The following is a 21,234-nucleotide window of genomic DNA, read 5'->3' as shown; positions in this document are numbered from 1 at the left end:
TGAGTCTTTTGTATTGTTTTTCTTTCTTTTCTCTATGAATGTCAGAAATACATTATTGAAAATATGTGTGTCTTCTGTTAACTCAACAGTTCAACAAATATTTGTTTCTGGAGTAGTCAATTTTATTTATATTATAAATGAAAATTACCTTGAAAATATGTTTGTTAATTTGTTGCAAATGAAAATCAATAAAATCCCTGTGAAAGGGAAAAAGTATGTAAAACAAAAAATATTGATGTCATCCCTGGTATTGTAGTCACAATCCTGACGATGTAGGGGTATATAGCAATGTATACAAATGGTGTATGTTCACTTTAAGGTTGTCCTTTGTAGGTGCCCCTTTTCAGAAAGTGCCCTTTTTTATTGGTGCCCCCCCCCCCCGCAATTTGGAATATGCTCCGCCGCCCCTGGTTGAACTTCTCTTTTATAGTCTCTTCCTCCATCCATACTCCCCCTCTCTATCTCTCTTGTTCTCTCTTCCTCTGTCATAATTTCTCTCAGTTTGTTCATTATTCGCTTAATCAAGTCTCATTTCCATTTGCAACTTGATTGATGTCATATTGTTTCGATCATTAAAGCATTAGAAAATATAATCTTATCATTCAATTCATTTCTCTCTATCATGTTTCCTCTATCTCTCTCGTCCCCCTCGCCCCTCTTACTCCCTCTCTCGTTCTTCCCCCTCTCTCCCTCTCTCTTTCTCTTTGTCTTTCGCAATATCTCTCTTTGTCTATCTTTGTCCCTCTCTCTCTCTCTCTCTCTCTCTCTCTTTCTTTCAGAGTGTCGCTTTCTCTCTATATCTCTCTATTCCTATCTATGTCTGTCTCTGCCCCCTCTCTCTCTTTCTCTCTATTTAAACTTGATTTCATTGTGCACCAGTTAACCATGAAAACTGCAGGTATGTTCCTATTGAAATAGAGCGTGCTCACAAATAAAAAGTCACCCCATTTGAACAAACAAAATGGCCCGAATTCACAAAGGAGGTTTGTCGACAAACCAAGGTTCGTCGACAAACCTTCTTTTGTTTCGCCAAACCTCCTTTAGTTCTTTACAAACCAGGTTTGTAAAAAGCGCATAAAACGCGTCATATGACGTACGAAAACCAAGGTTTGTCGACAAACCTCCTTTGTGAATTCGGGCCAATATGTTTTGGTTGCGGTATTCAAGTTAATATGACATGATCACGTAGTACTGCCGTTCAAAGTCGAATTCATTTTAGACTAACCGATTTATCATTACCCAATAAACAGAACACTAAAAAGTAACCTCTTTTGGGAGTGTATTTTAAGTGATTCCAAAGTATAGTGCCTTTTGAACTAGATTTAAACGTTATCGACACGTGCCTTCATTTAAACAAAAAAGGTACTCCTGTTCACGTTTTCATCTAACCTAAAAACCACCAATTTATCGCGCGACTGGAGTAACGTGATTCCACTTACCTCTGTAAATCAAGTGTTTATGACCAAATAACCACTTGACCAAGCAACGGTTTTTTTGTCCGTTAACCGATGGTGGTGATAAATACGTATTAATTATTTGGTCTTTTAAGCACCTTTATCGATTGGTTTCACAGGTTATCCCAGGTTGATGGTAATAATCACGTTACTTACACCGGCTAATCGTCTTATTGTTCTGTCCGTGAATTTCTGGTTATATTAAATTAGTAATTCTGAGGTGTCTTACACACCTCTTTAAATGGTTTCAAAGTTACCATAAATTTATTGGTTATGATCACGTGGCTCAAGCTGATTGCTGTGAATACGTAATATCTAGGTGTGAAAATTAGTAATTATTAGGTGTCTTAAAACACCTTTTTAAATGGTTTCGAAGTTACCATAACTTTCTTGGTGATGATCACGTAGTTAAAACTGATTACTAATCTAAGCTGTGAATCCGTGATATTTAGGTGTGAAAAATTAGTAATTATTAGGTGTCTTAAAACACCTATTAAAATGGTAGTCAAACTTGCCAGCAAATTCGCGGTGATGATCTCGTGACTCAAACGGGTTATTAATCTAAGCTGGGCATACGTGACTTTTAGGTGTGAAAAATTATTCATTATTAGGTGTCTTAAAACACCTATTAAAATGGTAGTCAAACTTGCCATAAGTTCGCGGTGATGATCTCGTGACTCAAACGGATTATTAATCTAAGCTGGGCATACGTGACTTTTAGGTGTGAAAAATTAGTCATTATTAGGTGTCTTAAAACACCTATTTAAATGGTAGTCAAAGTTGCCAGCAGTTCCGCGGTGATGATCTCGTGACTCAAACGGATTATTAATATAAGCTGGGTATTCCGTGTTTTCCAGGTGTGAAAATGAGTTATTCTTGGGTGTCTTGCTGGTTTCACAGTTACCATTTAAGTTCCGTGGTGATAATCCCGTGACTGTTGGCATATTTCCAGGTGCACCAGTTGATGACTGACTGTTGGCATATTTCCAGTTGAACCAGCTGACACCAATTAATTTGCATATTGAATATGGGGTGCGTGCAGATCTATGTTTTTTAAACAATTTATCTGAATTTACAGCATATATCTTAATTACTGATGATTTAGTTATATGCAATTCATTTCGAAAATACTACAAATATAAATTACCAGTTATTAGGACATTTCGCTACTTCGTATAAATTACATTTAGTTAAACATGAATAAGGGAAACATTAACTATGAACTAAAATAATTTCAATAAAATACAAGTATCTGAAAAAATGTCGATTAATTAAATTATGTAAGTCTACTTAGGCGAGGCGTCAAACATATCGATACCAGCAGGCTGGCGCCTCACGTATTGGCGCATCGAGGCTGCAATTACGGCCGAAGCCTGGCTGGGGCAATTATTTTTCACTTATTAGCCCAGCCGGCTTGCGCCAGGCTGGGATCTGAGGCTCGGATTCCATTCAAAAGGCGGCAGCCGGCGCATGCTTTTGAATGTCATTTCCTACCGCCAGCGGTAGCTGGCTGAGCTAATTTAAAAAATGCAGCCAGGACGCACAAGTGCAGTTAGCTGCCGCTGGCTGGTATATTTATTTTTGACGCCTCGCCTTATTATCAATGCCTTTACATTGGAAATACAGACGTACCAGTATTGAAGTGTTGTTGCTGTTCAACTGGTTGGACGTTTTACTAAATGGTTCTAATGGCTAGACCAGTTGAATTCTAACTGGCCTGGATCAACTGGATCATTTAGCCCATTTCAATTTCCAGGGTTACCCGTTGGCATTAACTGGTTCATCAACTGGACCAGTTGCAACTAGCTTTCTCTTCTGGGATGTTTGCACCCACCCCCACCCCCACCCCTCTAATCCCAAACTGCTTCCGGCGCGCCTGGACGTAATTATGGAAAATCCAAAACACGATGTTCAGAAACGGGATGAGAACGTCATTATTTTGGTTTATTTATTGTGTAAAATTTTCGTATTTATTGGGTGGAACGCGGGTTACAGTAACATATTTCCTCTTCGACGTAAATTTCACGTGAATGAAGAACATGATTCATCTCAAGTCAGCCTCGTAATATTCACGTGAATTTCACGCAGATATTTTGACTAAAACTATCACTAAAGCTTTACGTGTTTCTGTGACGCGATAATATCGTTTATGAAGATGTAATTTCATAACCAAACAAACACGGAAGTATTAGGTTTACAAACCATGGTCTCCAAGGTAGGGATAATCACGTTATTATGGTGATATTGCAGTGACAATTGCGTGATTTAGTGTACGTGTGTTTTAAGTTATCTAGTGCAATAAACGTATTAACACATTTACGTAAATGTCAGGTGTTTGAAGAACGTAACTCTCCTCAAGTCGATACCTTGACATTGACGTAATTTTCACGTGATTTTGTTTATTGGGTACGTACATTCGAATATGTCCACCTTTCCCAATGATTTCCTTTAACAAAAACAAATCAAAGTGCGTTTTGCACAAAGTGGGACGTCTCCATATGTAAAAGATACTTGGGGGTTATTTGTACAAGTGCTCTCTCCGAAATGGCTTATACCTCTAGATCAAATGGAACTGGTGTATTTTGTATAAAGGATATAATGGCCTATGGGGCGAAAGCCCAATTGACCGAAGGCCTGCGAGACCGAAAACCAAATACACTGTATATGACATACAATACATACATGTAATTACGATCGTGCACACACATTTGGCCTTGATTGTTCTTGTTTGTTTAGTAGCTATCTTAGTGTTTAGGATCCCTTCGAAAAATAAGTACAATACATGTTTATCGGCCCCTAGGCATATCAAGATTTATACTGCATTTTAGAGATTAATTCGGTAAAGTTAATTTTTGGAGAAAAGCACTATAGAACATAAGCTGTATATAAAGATTTAAAAAACTTGGGGTGAAAAATATGAAATCTGAAAATGAATAGCTCACTTTTCATTAATGACAAAACTCACACCATCTTGAATTAGTTTAATTGATTGTGATGACGAGTTCATGATTATAATTTGAGGGGAAAATGCCAATAAACTCTTCGTGTAAAGTGAGTACTTTGATATTGGCAGAAATAACGCATCTGCTCAGCTGAAAGTCCGATGTCGAAACACAACTTGTTATCAAGTAATATTTGCCTCAAATAAGACGTTGATTACAGACAAGTCAAGAAAATGTCCACAAAAATGTATTACTGGAACTAGTCGCCCACAATTTGATAGGCAATGTCACATATGATTTGTGTATTGTTCTTATTTTACTGGAAGAATCCATTTCTATTTAAAATCTGAAAACCATTGCAATTTGTTTTCCATACTGTCCAGCTCATCTCGCGAAAAGTGATATAAAATGTGGACACTAGTTTTCTTGAAGAGTTTATCAAATATTAGTTTCTCACAAAACTTTTTTTAATAGGGAGACAAAAGATACGTGCCAGAAGCGAAAATCTAATGTCCAATCATTAAGATATAATTATACAACATAAAAACTGTGTAAATATAAAATATATGACGCTCAAAGTACAAACAATATTTCGTATACAAAATTCTTTATGGATATAAGCTTCTTTACTAAAAGAAAACAAAAAAGAGTTTCATGAATCTAGCAACTGCAACACGCATACATTCATTTGTTTCTACAAACCTCATCTGTATTGCAACTACATAAAAATGGTTCTTGTACATGTAGATGAAGTAACCTAAAACCTACTGTAGTAATTTTAAAAGAATGAAGTATGCACGCATGCCTAGAATATGCCTACGTAAATACAAAGAGCCCCGCAAAGAAGAATGTATCCTTTGACAAATCAGCTACAAAGAAAACGGACAATTGATTTCATGATGAAGAAACTTTTATCTCCCAAAACAATTTTTTTTCATACTGCACCTTTAAAATCAGCAAAATCAATAAAAACAACACTTCCGCAGCAAACTGCTGCAATGGTGCATTTAAAAAGTGTAAACTATGAATCTGTCTGCCCAAGGGATTTTAAAGTTAGTGATTTATTGTTTAGTAAAAGGGACATGAATGGTGTGTATTTTGTCAACCACACGCAGCCAAAGTTCATCAGAGATAGACAGCTTGTGGCATATCTATTTACATGTTTTTTCTACAATTATTAAATACAATTTTGAGTACCGACTGCACGAAAAAACATAATTTCATTATAAAATCACAAACAACCGGGTGGAAATAACTACTCCAAACGTTATTAAGAAAATTCCGCTTACGTTACTTCCTAAATGAACAAATTTGACAACAATTTTCCAGAGTTATATTAAAAAGCGTCTTGGTGAACTACATTTTTGTTGTTGAGTGTTTTCTATTACATTATCATTATTTTACATTGATGTTTTTAATAAAAGAGTTTACAGCAGAACAACTCGGTACATTTGGATTATTATTATTGTACATGAACATGGAGTCCCACATGTACATTTTTATGTACGTCCTGACATAACGAAGTATCGGCTGTAACGAGGAAAATCAATTGGTTCCCCAGTAATACCTGTTTCTCACCTGAGCGCTATTATCATTACCCGATCATTGAATTAAATTACTATACTTCACATTACAGCGTACATGTACCCCCTTCGAATGATTGTAGACATACGATATATTCACATTCAATACAATTGTTAATGGAAAGAACAATACCCTCTTTATGCCCCAAGGCCTAGACTATGAAAAATACAAATTTAATAGATTTCTGCTTAGCTACCTTTCATATAACATTTTCAACTTGTAATTATATGTTTATAGTACTGTTAATTTACGGTTGTTTATACTGATAGTTAGTAGTTAGTACCGTTTATCGACATATTTTATACTGTATGTAATATCAAATTTACCTTGAAATGATACGATAATAATGAATTGAATAAAATAATTCAAGTAATGACAACAACAATAATAATAATGATGGTAATAATCATGATATTAATAATCATGATAATAATTATAACAACAATAGTAATAATTATAATATTAACCTGTTGAAACCCACCTCAGTAAAGTACTCTTTCTGGAGGCACGTTCAAAATTATTGTTGGTAGTGCTTAGTAGGCGTAAACATGTTGTTTTTGAGGGGGCTGGGCGTACACAGTAGCGGGCTGGGTTACCATCTAAAGAAAAGATACAAGAAAAATAAACGTTAACAATCAACAAAATAATAAAACCGGTCCCAAATTGTAAGTTATGCATTGTTAAAGGGAAAGTCAATCAGAGAAGCGGGGACTTCGGGTGATTCTCTCATTCAAATCAGTTTACACCTAGAAAATTGCTCATTAGTTTAAAAATCATCTATGAACAGTAAATTATTATACTTGTAAATAGAGGGTTTTATCCCAAATCATTCGGTGTCATTTTTGTGTGGTATGTGTTGACGCTTGGATGAACAGGCGGCATTGTTTGCGAGAGTGCGAGAGTGCAAAAATCGACTTGCGCCAAAGTGATGCCTACAGTAGGTATTATGTTGGGATTAGCGGAGTGAGAGAATTAATTGAATTTATCAACTGAATGCATTGCATATGCTTTTTGCAGAAGCAAAGTCACATACACAAACACACACGCACATAAATGTGCGTTGATATTTGATGTTCGATATTTTATGTGTGTGGCATGATTAATTGTGTTAGGGATGTTATTTGGATCTGCTAGGACCGCATTAATACCCAAAACCCAATTGTTTTATGCTAACATCGCATAAGGAACTTTGGCGCGAGTCGATTTTGCACCCTCGCAAACAATTCCTCCTGTTCATCCAATCGTGAGCATGTACCACACAAAGTGATACTTAATGATTCGGGATAAAACACCCTTTCATGAGATGTATAATAATTTACTGTTTATAGATGATTTTTAAAATAATGAGTAATTTTCAAGGTGTAAACTTTTTTTTGACTCCCACTGTATAGGCGTGAAGAAAATGGTCTAGAAACGTGATACGTAGCTGTACTTTAACATTTTATTAGGAGCTTTCGGCTTCTGAGGCCTTCTTCGGTAATCCACACTTGACCGCACATCCCTTACTACACGTACACATGTATCACATCAACTGAATAAACACACACATAGCACCGACATCCCAACACACAAGCAAGGTAAAACACTTTGAAATCGCACAATCATTTCTAAGTTTATTGCGAAGTATTTCTCGTAATAATTTTTGCTACGTTCATGATGCTTGATGACTATGCTTGAGTGATATTAAGTTTGTATGCCATGTATATTTGTTCATACAATGTATTTGTTTCTGTATATGTTAGCACTTCAGAAACTGAAGAAGGCCTCACAAGCCGAAAGCTTGTAATAACAGCTCGTACAGCTACGTCTCACGTTCCTAGACCATTTTCTTCACGTCTACATTTTCTGGAACACCCATTGTCATGTCCGAGTTGAGTATTCTTGCACTTTTATATATATATATATATATATATATATATATATATATATGTGTGTGTGTGTGTGTGTACATAATTAAAAAAAGAGTTCTATTGTATATATGCAAGTATGTTTATATAGTTATATACATATATATATATATATATATATATATATATATATATATATATATATATATATAAACAAATCACTTGATTAAATGTAATAAATAGGACTCATAGCACTACGATGATTTTGCCAATGGCTATTTTCTGGGTTTCCTTACCAATGTAGAGGGCGGAGGGGAGGACATACCCCTGCAACAATAAATAGAGCCAACGAGAGCACTGATAAACGCCATGAAACTAAGCACAACCAACACACACATTGGAACGATGATATACTGAAAATAAAAGACGATATAATCAAATAAATTAGGCTTCCTTTCATAAGGTAATACAAAAATCCATTTCAGTCAAGTAATCAAATTTAATGCATAAATCTTTGCGCTATACATGAACTGAACTACTATTATTATTATTAACAAATTATGTCATTCACCTGTTATGAATAATTGAATTTCGATAGTCAGAATGCAAATTGAATAATACAGTAGCCTAATTGTGCCAGGTAGGACAAACAATTCGCATTCTGACAAATGAAATCAATTATTCGTAACAGGTGAATGGAATAATTTGTAACGAGGCACTTAACAAAGGTCTGTGCATTACATTGGATTATATTACGAAAATGGCATATTGGGATCTCGTATATATCTCCGTTAAGTTCATTGTTGCGAATTATTTCATTCACCTGTTGCCAGAATGTAAATATCGTGCATTTTATGTTGTAAAGTGTAATGCAAGCCATTATGTTTGTTTAGCAACAATTAATGTACGTAGCTTGTATTCTTGCTATTGACAATAATGCAATAATAGCTCGGACATAAATGAGAGCATAGTTTTTAATGCAATTTGAAAAATGTCTATAATTGAGGTTAAAAGCATTGTTTCATGATATTTCTTCAAATTAAAACAAATGATGTGCTGATTTGATTGTCAAACTAGTATGACGGGCTATTGTTTTCATTTGAATCGTTTCTAACTGAAAAAAAGAAACAGGGAATCAACTCTGACAAGCAAGTATAGAAAGTCCCTCGTCTGCAAATGTGTTTTATGGTGATCACGGTTATAAATTTATTTATTTGGCATAATCTTTTCACGGGACTTTCCTACAATGACATTTTTTCACATCGGAAGAAACATACAAAAGGCTCAAAACTTGTGTGTGTGTGTGCGTGCGTGTAGAAATCAATTTTCTCTTTAAGAATCATTTCTCTTACCAAACAAGCATTAAAAACTTGACATTTCTCAAAAGTGCCATTGGTCGCAAAGAGGTAAATTAGAAAGCAGTGATATCCAAGTGCTCCAAGACTAGCAATTGCCGACAGGATGCAAGCAATCAAGAAAAACGCAATCTGAAATATTTATAAGAGAGAACAATTAGATCAATCGATCATGCTTTATATATATATTTCCCCCTCCATCGTTATACGTTCCCTTAAAATTTCGCACCTAACACAGTCCATGACATATCAACCCGCCCCTGTTGACCAAGCTTATATTTAACAATGTCTATCTATGTGCGCTGTAAATTTATAGCTATTTGACATAATCAGATGATAACAAACGCTTCTTAATGATTGAAATATAAAATTGCTTGCCCCATAATGTTAAAACAATATTATGTATTCAATCATTATTACTCTTATCAGGTTTTCTGGCCAAATTCATAGCTCTTTCATTACAATAATATTCAAAGGTTAATTCAATCAACATAGTTTCTCCATCATCTATAAATCATATAATTGATTTATAAAAAGAAATATAATATAATTACCATGCATGTGTATCTGCAGATTGTCCCAAGACCGAATAATGCAGTCAAAAGGTACAGCTGAAAAAAGAGCAAATAAATTAACTTATGTCATGGGCGGCGGAGCGTCTAAAGTGTAAGTGCAACAACTAAAAAGAGCACTTACTGGAAAGGGTGGCACCTATAAATTGTTATCTCAAAGTGAGATTATTTTTTTGTTTAGACATTGCTTTATACCCCTATATAAATTATACACATTGTAATTAAAACATTATACGGGATGATCTTCAACATTTCCTCTTTACATTGTCCGAGATATTGCTTCAGCACCATATTGTGCAGTTGTGTGTTATTGTCTGAAGATTCATTTGCGAGCGAGCGAAGTGACCAAACAAATATGTAAAGATACGTGAAGGTGATTAGATCAAGTTTAGATGAAATCCTCAATCCTGATGTAATTTTAAGCACAATCTTACAAGGAAGAATAGATGAAACCTTTAATATTTTACTTAATGAGATATTATAAATGCAAATGAGTGAAACGAGCGAATTCTGTTGAAATTTGAGAAGAAAAATGATGTCAGTCGCTTTGAATAAGGGGCATTTAAAAGGAGGCTACGACAAATCTATTATTTCGAGGGAGTTGAGAGGTGTTAAAAGAACACATCTCTATTACATGAATGACATGTTTAATGTAACGGCATTTACTTTGAGTAAATATTTCCCAAGGACTGTAAAGACATGGAATAACCTACAACAAGCAACCATCGACCAAACCTCCCCGCTCTCATTTAAAAATGCAGTTACTAAAGAACTTTTTTCCAAAATGTAATCGTCCACCCTCCACCACCTCCAGTCAAAACTCTTCTTCGGAGTATTTAGGAGGAAAATAAATCCAAGATCCAAGATCCAAGATCCAAGAAAACCATTAATTGCTTGAACCTTTTTCTACAAATGACAATTGATACGCTTGGCATTAGCTATGAAGTTAAAGATATCAGTTTAACGAAGCATCTTTTAGCAGTTGAGTTGAATATGCCATGTTAGTTTAAAGGGGCAGACGTTTAGTGTAATATATTAACATGAAGGGACATTTGATAGTTTTGAAAACGAGCGCGACTATGTTCTAAAAGGGGCACAGTTCACTATTACGGAACTTGGGGCATTGTGCCCCTTCCTCTCCCCCCTCCCCCTCCTTAATTCTCCGGCTATAACGACTTTTATCGTGGTGGTAGAGATATGGCTCCTGGCACTGCACAAAGAGGCCCTTATTCTTTGAACCTAGATAGTGTAAAAGGGAGCACTAATCAACATGGGCGTCGTATTCGAAACAGGGCAAAAAAAGCTGAACTGTGTGGACCAAACTTTATGTCACATGGTTGCGTAGTCCCGTACATGCATTTATGTGTACAGTGCATGCGACGTTCAGCCATATATTACTCAATATCTTATCATTTTGATGATTCGAAAACCTCTCAGTGTACTACACAATCAGCATTTTCCAATCGCTTTCGACAGGTTCATTCACAATAAAATCACATGACCAGAACTCAACTTTAGCTTTTTCTGTTAGAAATAACATTATGTAGCTCTCAAACTTACACCACATTGAGCGAAAGCGATAATCGGGTAGCCGTATTCGAAGATGACTGAAGAGTGTACTCCATGTGGGACGAAGATAATGGCTCCACACACTACCGAACCTATGGCGTATACAATCATAAACACCGCTGTACAGGTGGCCGCACCTGCACTGTAGTTTTCAGAATAGCCAGCCCGCTAATAAAAAAATTACAAAGAAATAAGTGTAGAGAGAACAAATATCGTGTGTTTAGCCAGGTGTTACTTTATACCCCTTTTTATTATTGTCTGCAGTTGAAAAAAGAACACTTCCTTGGGTTGTAAATGCATCGAATGCGACAGTTCTATAATCTCACCCCCCCCCTCTCTCTTCACCTCTCTCTCTCTCTCTGGCTCTCTGTCTCTCTCTCTCTCTGTCTCTGTCTCCCTGTCTCTCTTTGTCTGCCTGTCTCTTTCTTTCTCTTTCTCGATCTCTCTGTCTCCCTTTTCCCCTTTCTCTTCTATGACGTTTATTTTGCAACGAGATGGTTTTCATCAAAATTATCATAATTCATTCATTTCGATTGGGCCCCATTAACCCGCTGAGTAGTCAATTCTTTCCACCTGGTTCCAGTAGGCAATGGGTTAAATAAAGAAATATGAAGTACACCAGCATATTTTCTAATAATTACTGAGAGGTTCCTGAGATATTATAGGCATTTACTGATAAGGATTTGGGTCTATTTACCCAGAGTACATAGCATCAGTATTTGCTGCTCATCCCGCATCCAGGTCCTATAATTATAATAACCCCAGCATTACTAGGTTTGATTTCATACACCTGGGTCGAGAGTGACACATATTCAAGGCAACACACATTGGTCAAGGATGTAAGCAGCACGCAAGGTTCGAACCCGGGACTTACCGTACGAGAGGGCCTTTTCTTACGTCATTACAATGTTCGGATGTATCATTATCTTGAATCAATTATCATTTCCCGAGTTGTAAAAGAAATGGGAACATATATTGTAGATTTATGGTGGAATTCAAGTTTCTCCTTGCGTATGTCTATATTTATTTATTTATTTATGCATGTTCATAATTTCACAATTCATTGGAGTTAACAGCACATGAAAAAAAATATAACATAACGAATTGTTTTCAATTTTACAATCCATTTGAATTGACTTCACATGAAAAGAATATAACAATGTTTTATCAAAGACAAGTTATTATAAAATTTAAAGAATGAACACACAAAGGTGATGAAACATAAGCATAGAGCTTGACTCATTACAACACCTTTCAAATATATAATGTATGACAAATAAAACTCTTAAAGGGTTGTGAACTATTTACACTATTTATAAAGAACAAGAATACAAAAATAAAAAAGAGTAATATTGTTAAGTCTAGTAAAATTGTCTTATAGATCATTAAATAATTAAATATATGTTCGATATAATAAGAAGTGATATGTAGATTTATAAATATGTAAGTATTATCTTACATCTGTGAACTAATAAAACAACAGAGTGCTCTTTTAAAGGAGTTTGGTGATTTTATATTTTGAATATTGTTAGGTAAAGAATTCCATACGTCTGGACCCCAATGTCTGATTGATTTATCGGCTAATATTAATGTATGAAAAACAAGAAAATTACTTTCTGTTCAATTTTTAACTCCGCCACTAGTGTATTCGATTTATAAAAGTCCATACTAGATTTGGAATACCGCAATACACGATCAATAAAGTTGCATATTTCACTAGAAGAAATTCTGTACTGTTTTGTTTAAACTTACCGAGGGTCTATTCTCCATGATAGTAACAGGCTGCATGTTCAGAAAGGCTGGGTATACCTTTAAAATAGAAAGAAAGTATGAAAAGCGAAATTAACATTTTTACAATATCGACTTATGGTAAAAGATGATACTGTCTCCTTCTCTAACCGCAGGAAAATTCGAATTGGAATAGTCGTTAATGAAAGTATTATTCAATTTATTCATATTCGAAATAAAGCAATATATAACTGAGGAGCTAAGAGCACAATATTCTTTGCACAGTGCAGGCTGGTGACTTTTTGCAAGATTAGGTCAATGTCCAATCAGTTACCTGATACCCAAACCTCACAGAATAGTGAGAATACACCAACTAATATGTCATGTAGGCCTATGTGCTAAATACTTGTCCAAACGCTTTCAGTTTTCCTTGAATAGTGCAATGGCATAAACAGATGGCTACTTTATCTTTTAACACCTTGTTTAATATGCAGTCTTTCTTTTTCCATCACCAGTAAATGTGAAGGAGTTCAAGAATCAATAATAATAATAGTTCGTCCTTATATAGCGCATTTCAGGACCGCAGGCCCTCTCAATGCGCTTTACAGATATACCCCGGTCATCGGATTCATGCTTACCCGCAAACAAGGTATGCACATTATCCACTCCCTGGGGAGCATTCAAGCCAGTCGCCATTTTACAAGCGCCATTGCTAATCAAACTACATTAGCTTTCGCATCCTACCGGGTACCCATTTAACACCTGGGTGGAGAGTGGCAAATGTAGATCATTGTCTTGCCAAAGGACATTAGTGCCGCGGTGGAACTTGAACCGCGGACCTTGTGATCCACAGTCCGCTGACATATCCACTCGACCACGACACCTAAAGTTTAATTGTCCATATTTCATTTTCATTCCATTTATTTTCCACATTAAAAACCAATAAAATATATACAAGGTAACATATTACATTGTACACATTTGACATATAGAGCAAGTGAAAACAGATACATAAGCATAAAAGAACAATGAAAAACTACATCAGTTAACAAAATATAAACATTAAAGCATAAAAAGGTAAGTAATGTAGATGGGGCTAGAAAAAGCGAAGCTTATCGAGTCTAGCCCCGGTAGCAATGAAGGGGAAGTCCACCCTGAGAATGTGTGTGGCCAAGTAAAGGCGGAGTAAACCCATCCTCAGGGTGGACTCTCCCTTCAATGTCTGGTTTTATAATTAGATTAAATTGACCCGATGATAACATAATTGCGATTTGAAACATAATAATAATTGTTTTTAAATTGATATGACTATTTAGAATTGCAGAGATATTGTTTATATTTATACTTAAATTGTCGTAATGATGCAGATTGTTTGAGACTGTTATCTAAAGTAGACCATGTAAGGTAACCCTGATACTTAACACTTCTTTGGCCAGTAGCAGTTCTGTAATAAATGCTATGCAAATTCTTGGAGTTTCGAGTGTTATAACAATGTACATCACTGTTGCATCTAAACCAGTTTTGAAGTGAGTTTGGTAATAGTCCCTTTTCAGACCTGTACATAAATTCTCCCAGTTGTAACCTACCTAATTCATATACAGTCAAAACCCTTCATTGTTTAAAGATATTGTTGGTATGGGCCAAATAGTGAGACTTGGCAACTATGCGTATTACACGTTTTTGCAACAAATGTAAACGATTTAACAATGTATTTGATTATCCATAGCATATTACCATATTGTAAATGAGGAAGAATTAATTAATTGTATAGCAAGTGCAGTACCTTTGACGGTAATACAAATTTCAGTTTTGACATAACTCCAGTAATTCTCGAGATCTTCAATGCAATATCATTAATATGTAAAGACCATGATAACTTGTCATCAATATTAACTCCCAAGAAGCGGGCACTATGTACTTGCTTTAAGGGCTCTAGTGAATCAGCAAGCTTAAGAGTAAGTAAGTTCTTATCATATTGTTTATTCAATGGTGCAAAATGCATAAAATTTGTTTTCTCAATGTTTATCCTTAACCCATTCACTTTGTACCAAATATTAACCTTTTGTATTTCTTTATTCATATTATGGACAAGAGTATCTAGTTTCTTCTCGCTTAAAGAGACATTGGTATCGTCTGCAAAAATAATGTATGACAAAGTTGAGGAAACATTCGGCAAATCATTTATATATAGAATAAACAACAGTGGCCCAATTATTGACCCTTGGGGCACTCCGCATATAACTTCTTTTTCAAATGAAGTTGCATTATCATAAACAACATATTGTTTTCTTTCCTTCAAATAATCCTTTATCCACTGTAATGGCAAACCTCTCACACCATAGTACTCCAATTTGGATAATAAGGCTTGATGATTAATGGAATCAAAAGCTTTTGAGATATCCAATGACAAACAGAGTGAATGTTTGCTATCATCAAGGGAAGTAAGTATTTGGTCCAAAAAATATGTCAAGGCCAATATAGTTGAATGACCAGATCTGAAGCCATATTGAAAATTCGATAAAATCTCTCGTTTCTCAATGTAAGACAATAATCGAGAGTAAAATAATTTTTCCAAGATTTTGGAGAAAACGGGCAAGAGTGACACCGGTCTATAATTACAAAACTGCTCGAGGGAGCCTTTCTTATAGATCGGAGTGACCCTCGCCAGCTTCATACTGTGAGGGAATTTACCAGTGGAGAGGGAAAGGTTAAAAATATGTACCAATGGAGCAAGAATGAAATAGATTGATTCTTTAATGACAGAAACAGTTATATTATCATGACCAGGACTTTTACCTATTTTCAATGCCTTCGCTATATCTATAATTTCATGACCTTCTATTGGTTTCAGAAACATTGACTGATGATATTGACCATTCATATAAGATCTACACTTCAGCATGTCAATATTACTTGTGTCTGTGAACATTGTCCCAATGCCTATGAAATATTCATTGAATTTGTTTGCAATATCAACAGGATCTGTAAGTTTCTTATTATTTTCATCACGAAAACAGTCTTGGTTCTTTCTTTTGGTTCCCCTATTCAACATATTGTTAATAATATTCCCGGTTCGTTTACTGCAATTACTTTCTTCAAACTGCTTTGCATAGTAAGATTCTTTTGACCTTCGAATAATTGAAGTTAAAGTATTTCGATACTGTCGGTATACTTTTTTCCTGTATGCAGAAGGGTTCTTCAAATACTTTTTGTATAGCTCTATCTTTTTCTTACATGATTTCAGTATTGCTATTGTAATCCATGGTTTAGATTCCCTTTTTCGGCAACGCTTTTCTTTCAAAGGAAAACAAGAGTTCTGTATGATATTAAAATCACTGAGAAATACTTCATAGGCTCTGTCACATGATTCTTCATGCATCACATATTCCCAAGAATGTTCAGCCAGGGCAACCCTAAATTTTTCAAAGTTTGAGCGAGACATGTCTCTTGTATAAGTTTTAATACATTGATCGCGCTTAAGCCAATCACTACGTTTTGACCGATTGAAAACAAAAATTGGAAGGTGGTCTGAAATGTCTGCCAGTAAAATACCGCTTTTTAACACTAAACTTGTGTCATTGACAAAAATATTGTCAATGAGAGTTGAACTTGACTGAACTATTCTTGTTGCCTTTGTTATGAGAGGGGCATAAGAGTGAGAAAAAAACATTTCCAAAAAAGAGTTGACATGTTGTTCAGAGTGTACATCCAGTAAGTTTAGATTGAAATCGCCTAAAAAGTAACAGGTTTTATTTTCGCGACCAACTTTCTCTAGAATATTGTTAAGATCTGTTATAAAGTCAACACAGCTCTGAGAAGGAGGTCTATAAATTACTGCAATTATCAAGTTTTTACTATTACTGTGAGCTACCTCAATGAAGTAAGATTCAATATTTTCATTAAATACAGACAGATCAGTTCTTTCCTTAATATGAAATGAAGTTTTAGCAAACATTCCAACACCTCCTCCACGGGATGGTCGCCCTTTTCCATAATATTCGTAGCCAGCAAGTGACAATAGACAATCTGGACCTTTCGAAAGCCACGTTTCACTGAGCAGAATAAAATCAACTTTACACTTTAGCAAATCTAGAAACTCAGACATAGTATCAAAGTTTTTATTGAGACTGCGGCAATTAATATGCATTAAGGATATGTATTGTTCATCCAATAACAAAATTTCGTTATTAAGTTGATCAGGTAAGTAATACTCCGTTTCTTTGTCTATTATATTGTTCATTAGGTCTGTGCCGAAGTTATCAATGGCACTATCATTGCATGATTCTAGTAAATCTTTCAAATCAAAATTAAAAATAGGTAGTTGAGATGACATAATGACAAGTACAAGTACGAACACAACTTATGAAAAAACAAAACAAATTTTAAAATACAAGAGATGTATAAAAATATCAGGATCCAAAAATCGACCCATCTGGAATTTTCTAAAAGTTTTTAAAAATTTCACAACTCGACACAATTATTTGTTTCTTTCCGTGCACAGTGTTCCATACGGTATAATTTCTTCACAACAGTACTTACAGCATGCATGCTGAATTAGAAATCACAGAGCCCAGAGGTCTTCGCGACAGGTGATCAGCTTCTTGGCAGCTTTGCTCCCGTTTGTATGTAATGATACATACATTTGTTTCTCATAAGTGTAAAAATACATCATAGTCATGAACATGATATTATATGCTGAGAGCCAGAATGGTGCTTTAAGGGCAAACCGAAACCTTGTGATAAGTTGATTTGAATGAAAGCAGACAATCAGATAATCAGAGACAAACGTTTGAAGAAAGAGACAATTATGGAATGTATATCAATTGATCGACTTGCGTGTCGCCTATTGAAACGTGCTAGTATGGCAATGACGTAGTATGTAACATATACGAACAGAATTTCTATAGGAAATACAATAGGGTATTGAAATCAGCCTTAAGTTGATTTTGGGGAAAATAATTGCCATCGTGTAAAACTGATATAAATAACGATACCGTAACTTCCTCCAGTCAACGAGAATAGAGAGAGAGAGAGAGAGAGAGATCGACAGCTAGAGCGAGTGAGAGAAAAAAAATGGGGAAAAAAGAAGAGGAACAAAAATCAGGAAAAAGAGAGAAAGAGAGGGTAGTAAGGAATCAGGAGCTGCAAAGGCGTATTCTAATGTTTTTGAGCAAGAGAAAAAGTTGAAGATAAAGTTAGAGAGGGTGTAGACAAGAATAATAAAAAGTAGAATGTGAGACTTTGACAGGGAAAATTAAATAAGAAAAGAAATTAAAGAGAGAGAGAGAGAGAGAGAGAGAGAGAGAGAGAGTGAGAGAGAATGATAGACGGAGAGAGAAACGGGAAGAATGAATTTGAATAGAACTACTAGTACGTCACAAGTAGAAGTATGAAAGGCAAACACGCTAACCACACAATAGTTGCCAGGCGTACCTATCGAAAAAAATTCTTTTCTCATAAATAATACAAATTCTCGATTTTGTTGTCTTTTTATGTTTGTCTATGCAACCATGACAAACATGTAGCTGCGCACTTGGCATTGAGGAACCAATTTATGCTTACACAAAAAGCTGTTCTTTGCATTAGAACACAAATATTTTGTAACGTTAGCCTCCCCATTTCTCATAGACGCATCAAGGCTTGGTTAACTTGGTAAATTGCCGTTTGCCCGTCTACCATCCATGTTGTCTATTAATCATTTCGCCTACTTTTCTACTGCCCATTTTAAGTTATTGTTCATTTAGTCTAATAACCAATTAGTCTAATGGCCAATTCTACTAACGCTCATTTCGTCTCACCTCCGTCGTGTCGATTAATCATTTGATGATTATATTTATTATTCATGATTATTTTACCCTCGGGTAGGACGTTAATTGATGCCCCGTGTAAAAAAGGCCGCCACCTTTAATTGCATGGTAAGAACATTAACCCACTGCACTATCCATATACAAGTAAGGGGAACACCTGCACCCCCACCCCCCCCCTCCCCGAACCAGTTATACCGGGAGGAGAGACCAGAGGGTCACAAGGATTAAGTTCGCCATTACCCTTCTAGGCACAATAATATTAATAATATTTAGCTTTTATATAGCGCTTAATACAAAATATGTCTGTAAGCGCTTTACAAAATAATATACTATTACCCCGGTCATTGGATTCAGTGCTTGCAATAAAGTAACGCCAAATATACTTAACACTTTATATATATATATATATATATATATATATATATATAAAGATATATGTTTATACAAGTCATTGGATCTGTGCATGTAAAAACGTATTAAAACAAAATGAATATAAAATGCTTTAATATATATTGCAGCCGCTTTAAAGAGCCGCTGCAAAAAAGACAAATGTGTCATTCCAAATTTCTCGAAAAATGACACTTCTTTGGAGGCTATGGTCAAGTGTTGTTATTTAAAACCTCACTCAGAAAAAATCCTCGAAAGATAAATTTATCCATTTTAATGAATCAAATTACAATCATGCTGCTTGGAACTTTCCAATGTACTTTATTCGTAAGACAATTCTCGTTGGATAATAACAATAATTACATTGCTCTTTCGGAAGGATCTTTTCTTTTTTTTTTTTTTTTTTTTCGTGTGAGGAATATTTTACAGAAGAATCTAATATTATTTTACAGAAAACATACCTAGTTCACAGCATGAACAACTTCCTTTCAAACAGACATAAATGATTCGGGGAAAATACCATCGCACTCTTTACCGCATGAACTCGGTCGGTTGCCACCGTTTTGTGAATACAGTTGAATAGTCTTATGTCAATAAGTCATTGTTTGATGGATTCGTCATAGTTTTAGTGGTTGCTAAATAAAGTTAAATAAACACATATCAAAAGTCGCTGTTTATGAATTTGCCACAGTTTTCCTGGTTACCTCCCACTTACTTCTACCAAGTTCACTGAAGTACGAGAATGCTCTAAGTACTTATATATCCAGACATTTCATATGAAGAAAAAAATCACAGAGTAATGATTTGACATATTACTACCTAATATTATGTATTTTCACAAGATGTGGGTTCCCTATCGATCATTCATCAAATTAATGACATATACACATTTGGTATAGGCTCGTTACAGAAGGCCATCCTTTTCGAATCATTCCGTCGAAAACTATCAAAAATTGAATGAACAGTAGGAAATTGTAACGTTTAATTTATGGTTGATAGGAAATTCAACTGCTGTGAATAGTGTAGAGAGTAAATCTATCACATTGTATGCACATATATAGTAAATGTATTGAGTAGTATGTAGAGAGTAAATATATCGAGTATAATAATAATAATAATGATAATAGCCTAATAATCCACTCCAAATTTTATTGAACCGAAACGGAAATTCTTTTTGCCCAATATTGATCGTGAGCCCGGCAGCCACTGAGCAGCGCCAGATCGACGTTGTTCTATCCCTTATTGTTGAACGCAAAACAAGGTAGCAACAACTCCCATCTTTTAACGTAGTATGTAGTATGTAGAAAGTAAAACTATCAATTAGTATTTAGAGATCGGTATGTCCATTGAATGGTATACATACAGTGAATCTATCGAATAGTACGTAGAGAGTATTTCCATCACATTGTATGCACATAGTTCATATATTCAAATGGTATGTAGTGAGAAATTCCATTGAGTAGTACATACAAAGTAAATATATTGAATACTAGAGAATAAATTTACCACAAAGTCTGGAAGAGTAAACCTATCAAATATAGGAGTGTAAATTTACCACAAATGAATATATTGAATAGTATGTAGAAATTATATCCATCGAATATTAGAGCGCAAATTCATCACAAAGTATAAACAGAGTAATTATATCAAATTTGTGAGCGTAAATTTACCACAAAGCATTAAGAGCGCTAATATATTGCATATAAGGTAAAGAGTAAATATATCGAATAGTATGTGGTACATAATTACTGTATATGACGGTACTTACGAGTATATAAGCGGAGTATTTATGAGGCTGAAGTTCCAGTTCCGATGATTAGCTAGCAGCTACTTCTCGCTATGATTGCCGATAGTGAAAGAGAATTGATACCAACGGAGTGATTAGCGTAGCATGCGATGGAACGAATGACGCATTATACGTGTAGTTTACTTTTCAATTATTGGGTCACTGCTAGTCCAGAATCTGCACGGTCCTTTATAATTTCCCTA

The 21,234-nt window shown here is 35.1% G+C and overlaps 1 protein-coding gene across 1 annotated transcript; it reads right to left on the bottom strand.

The window, feature by feature from the left end:
* Positions 1–4,580: 4,580 nt before the first annotated feature.
* LOC100888459 lies at positions 4,581–21,234 on the bottom strand. Its single transcript, XM_030992962.1, has 7 exons — positions 21,014–21,234; positions 13,076–13,132; positions 11,315–11,491; positions 9,737–9,793; positions 9,180–9,314; positions 8,124–8,240; positions 4,581–6,579 (listed from the first exon to the last, which is right to left on the bottom strand). The coding sequence occupies exons 2-7, from the start codon at positions 13,109–13,111 to the stop codon at positions 6,514–6,516; spliced, it is 588 nt and encodes a 195-aa protein (XP_030848822.1). The 5' UTR covers positions 13,112–13,132; positions 21,014–21,234; the 3' UTR covers positions 4,581–6,513.

This window comes from Strongylocentrotus purpuratus, unplaced genomic scaffold, assembly GCF_000002235.5.
Source record: "Strongylocentrotus purpuratus isolate Spur 01 unplaced genomic scaffold, Spur_5.0 spur5_scaffold_20, whole genome shotgun sequence".
Lineage (NCBI taxonomy): Eukaryota > Metazoa > Echinodermata > Echinoidea > Camarodonta > Strongylocentrotidae > Strongylocentrotus > Strongylocentrotus purpuratus.
Note: the sequence above shows the minus strand (reverse complement) of the source record. Positions and strands in the feature narration are given on the sequence as shown.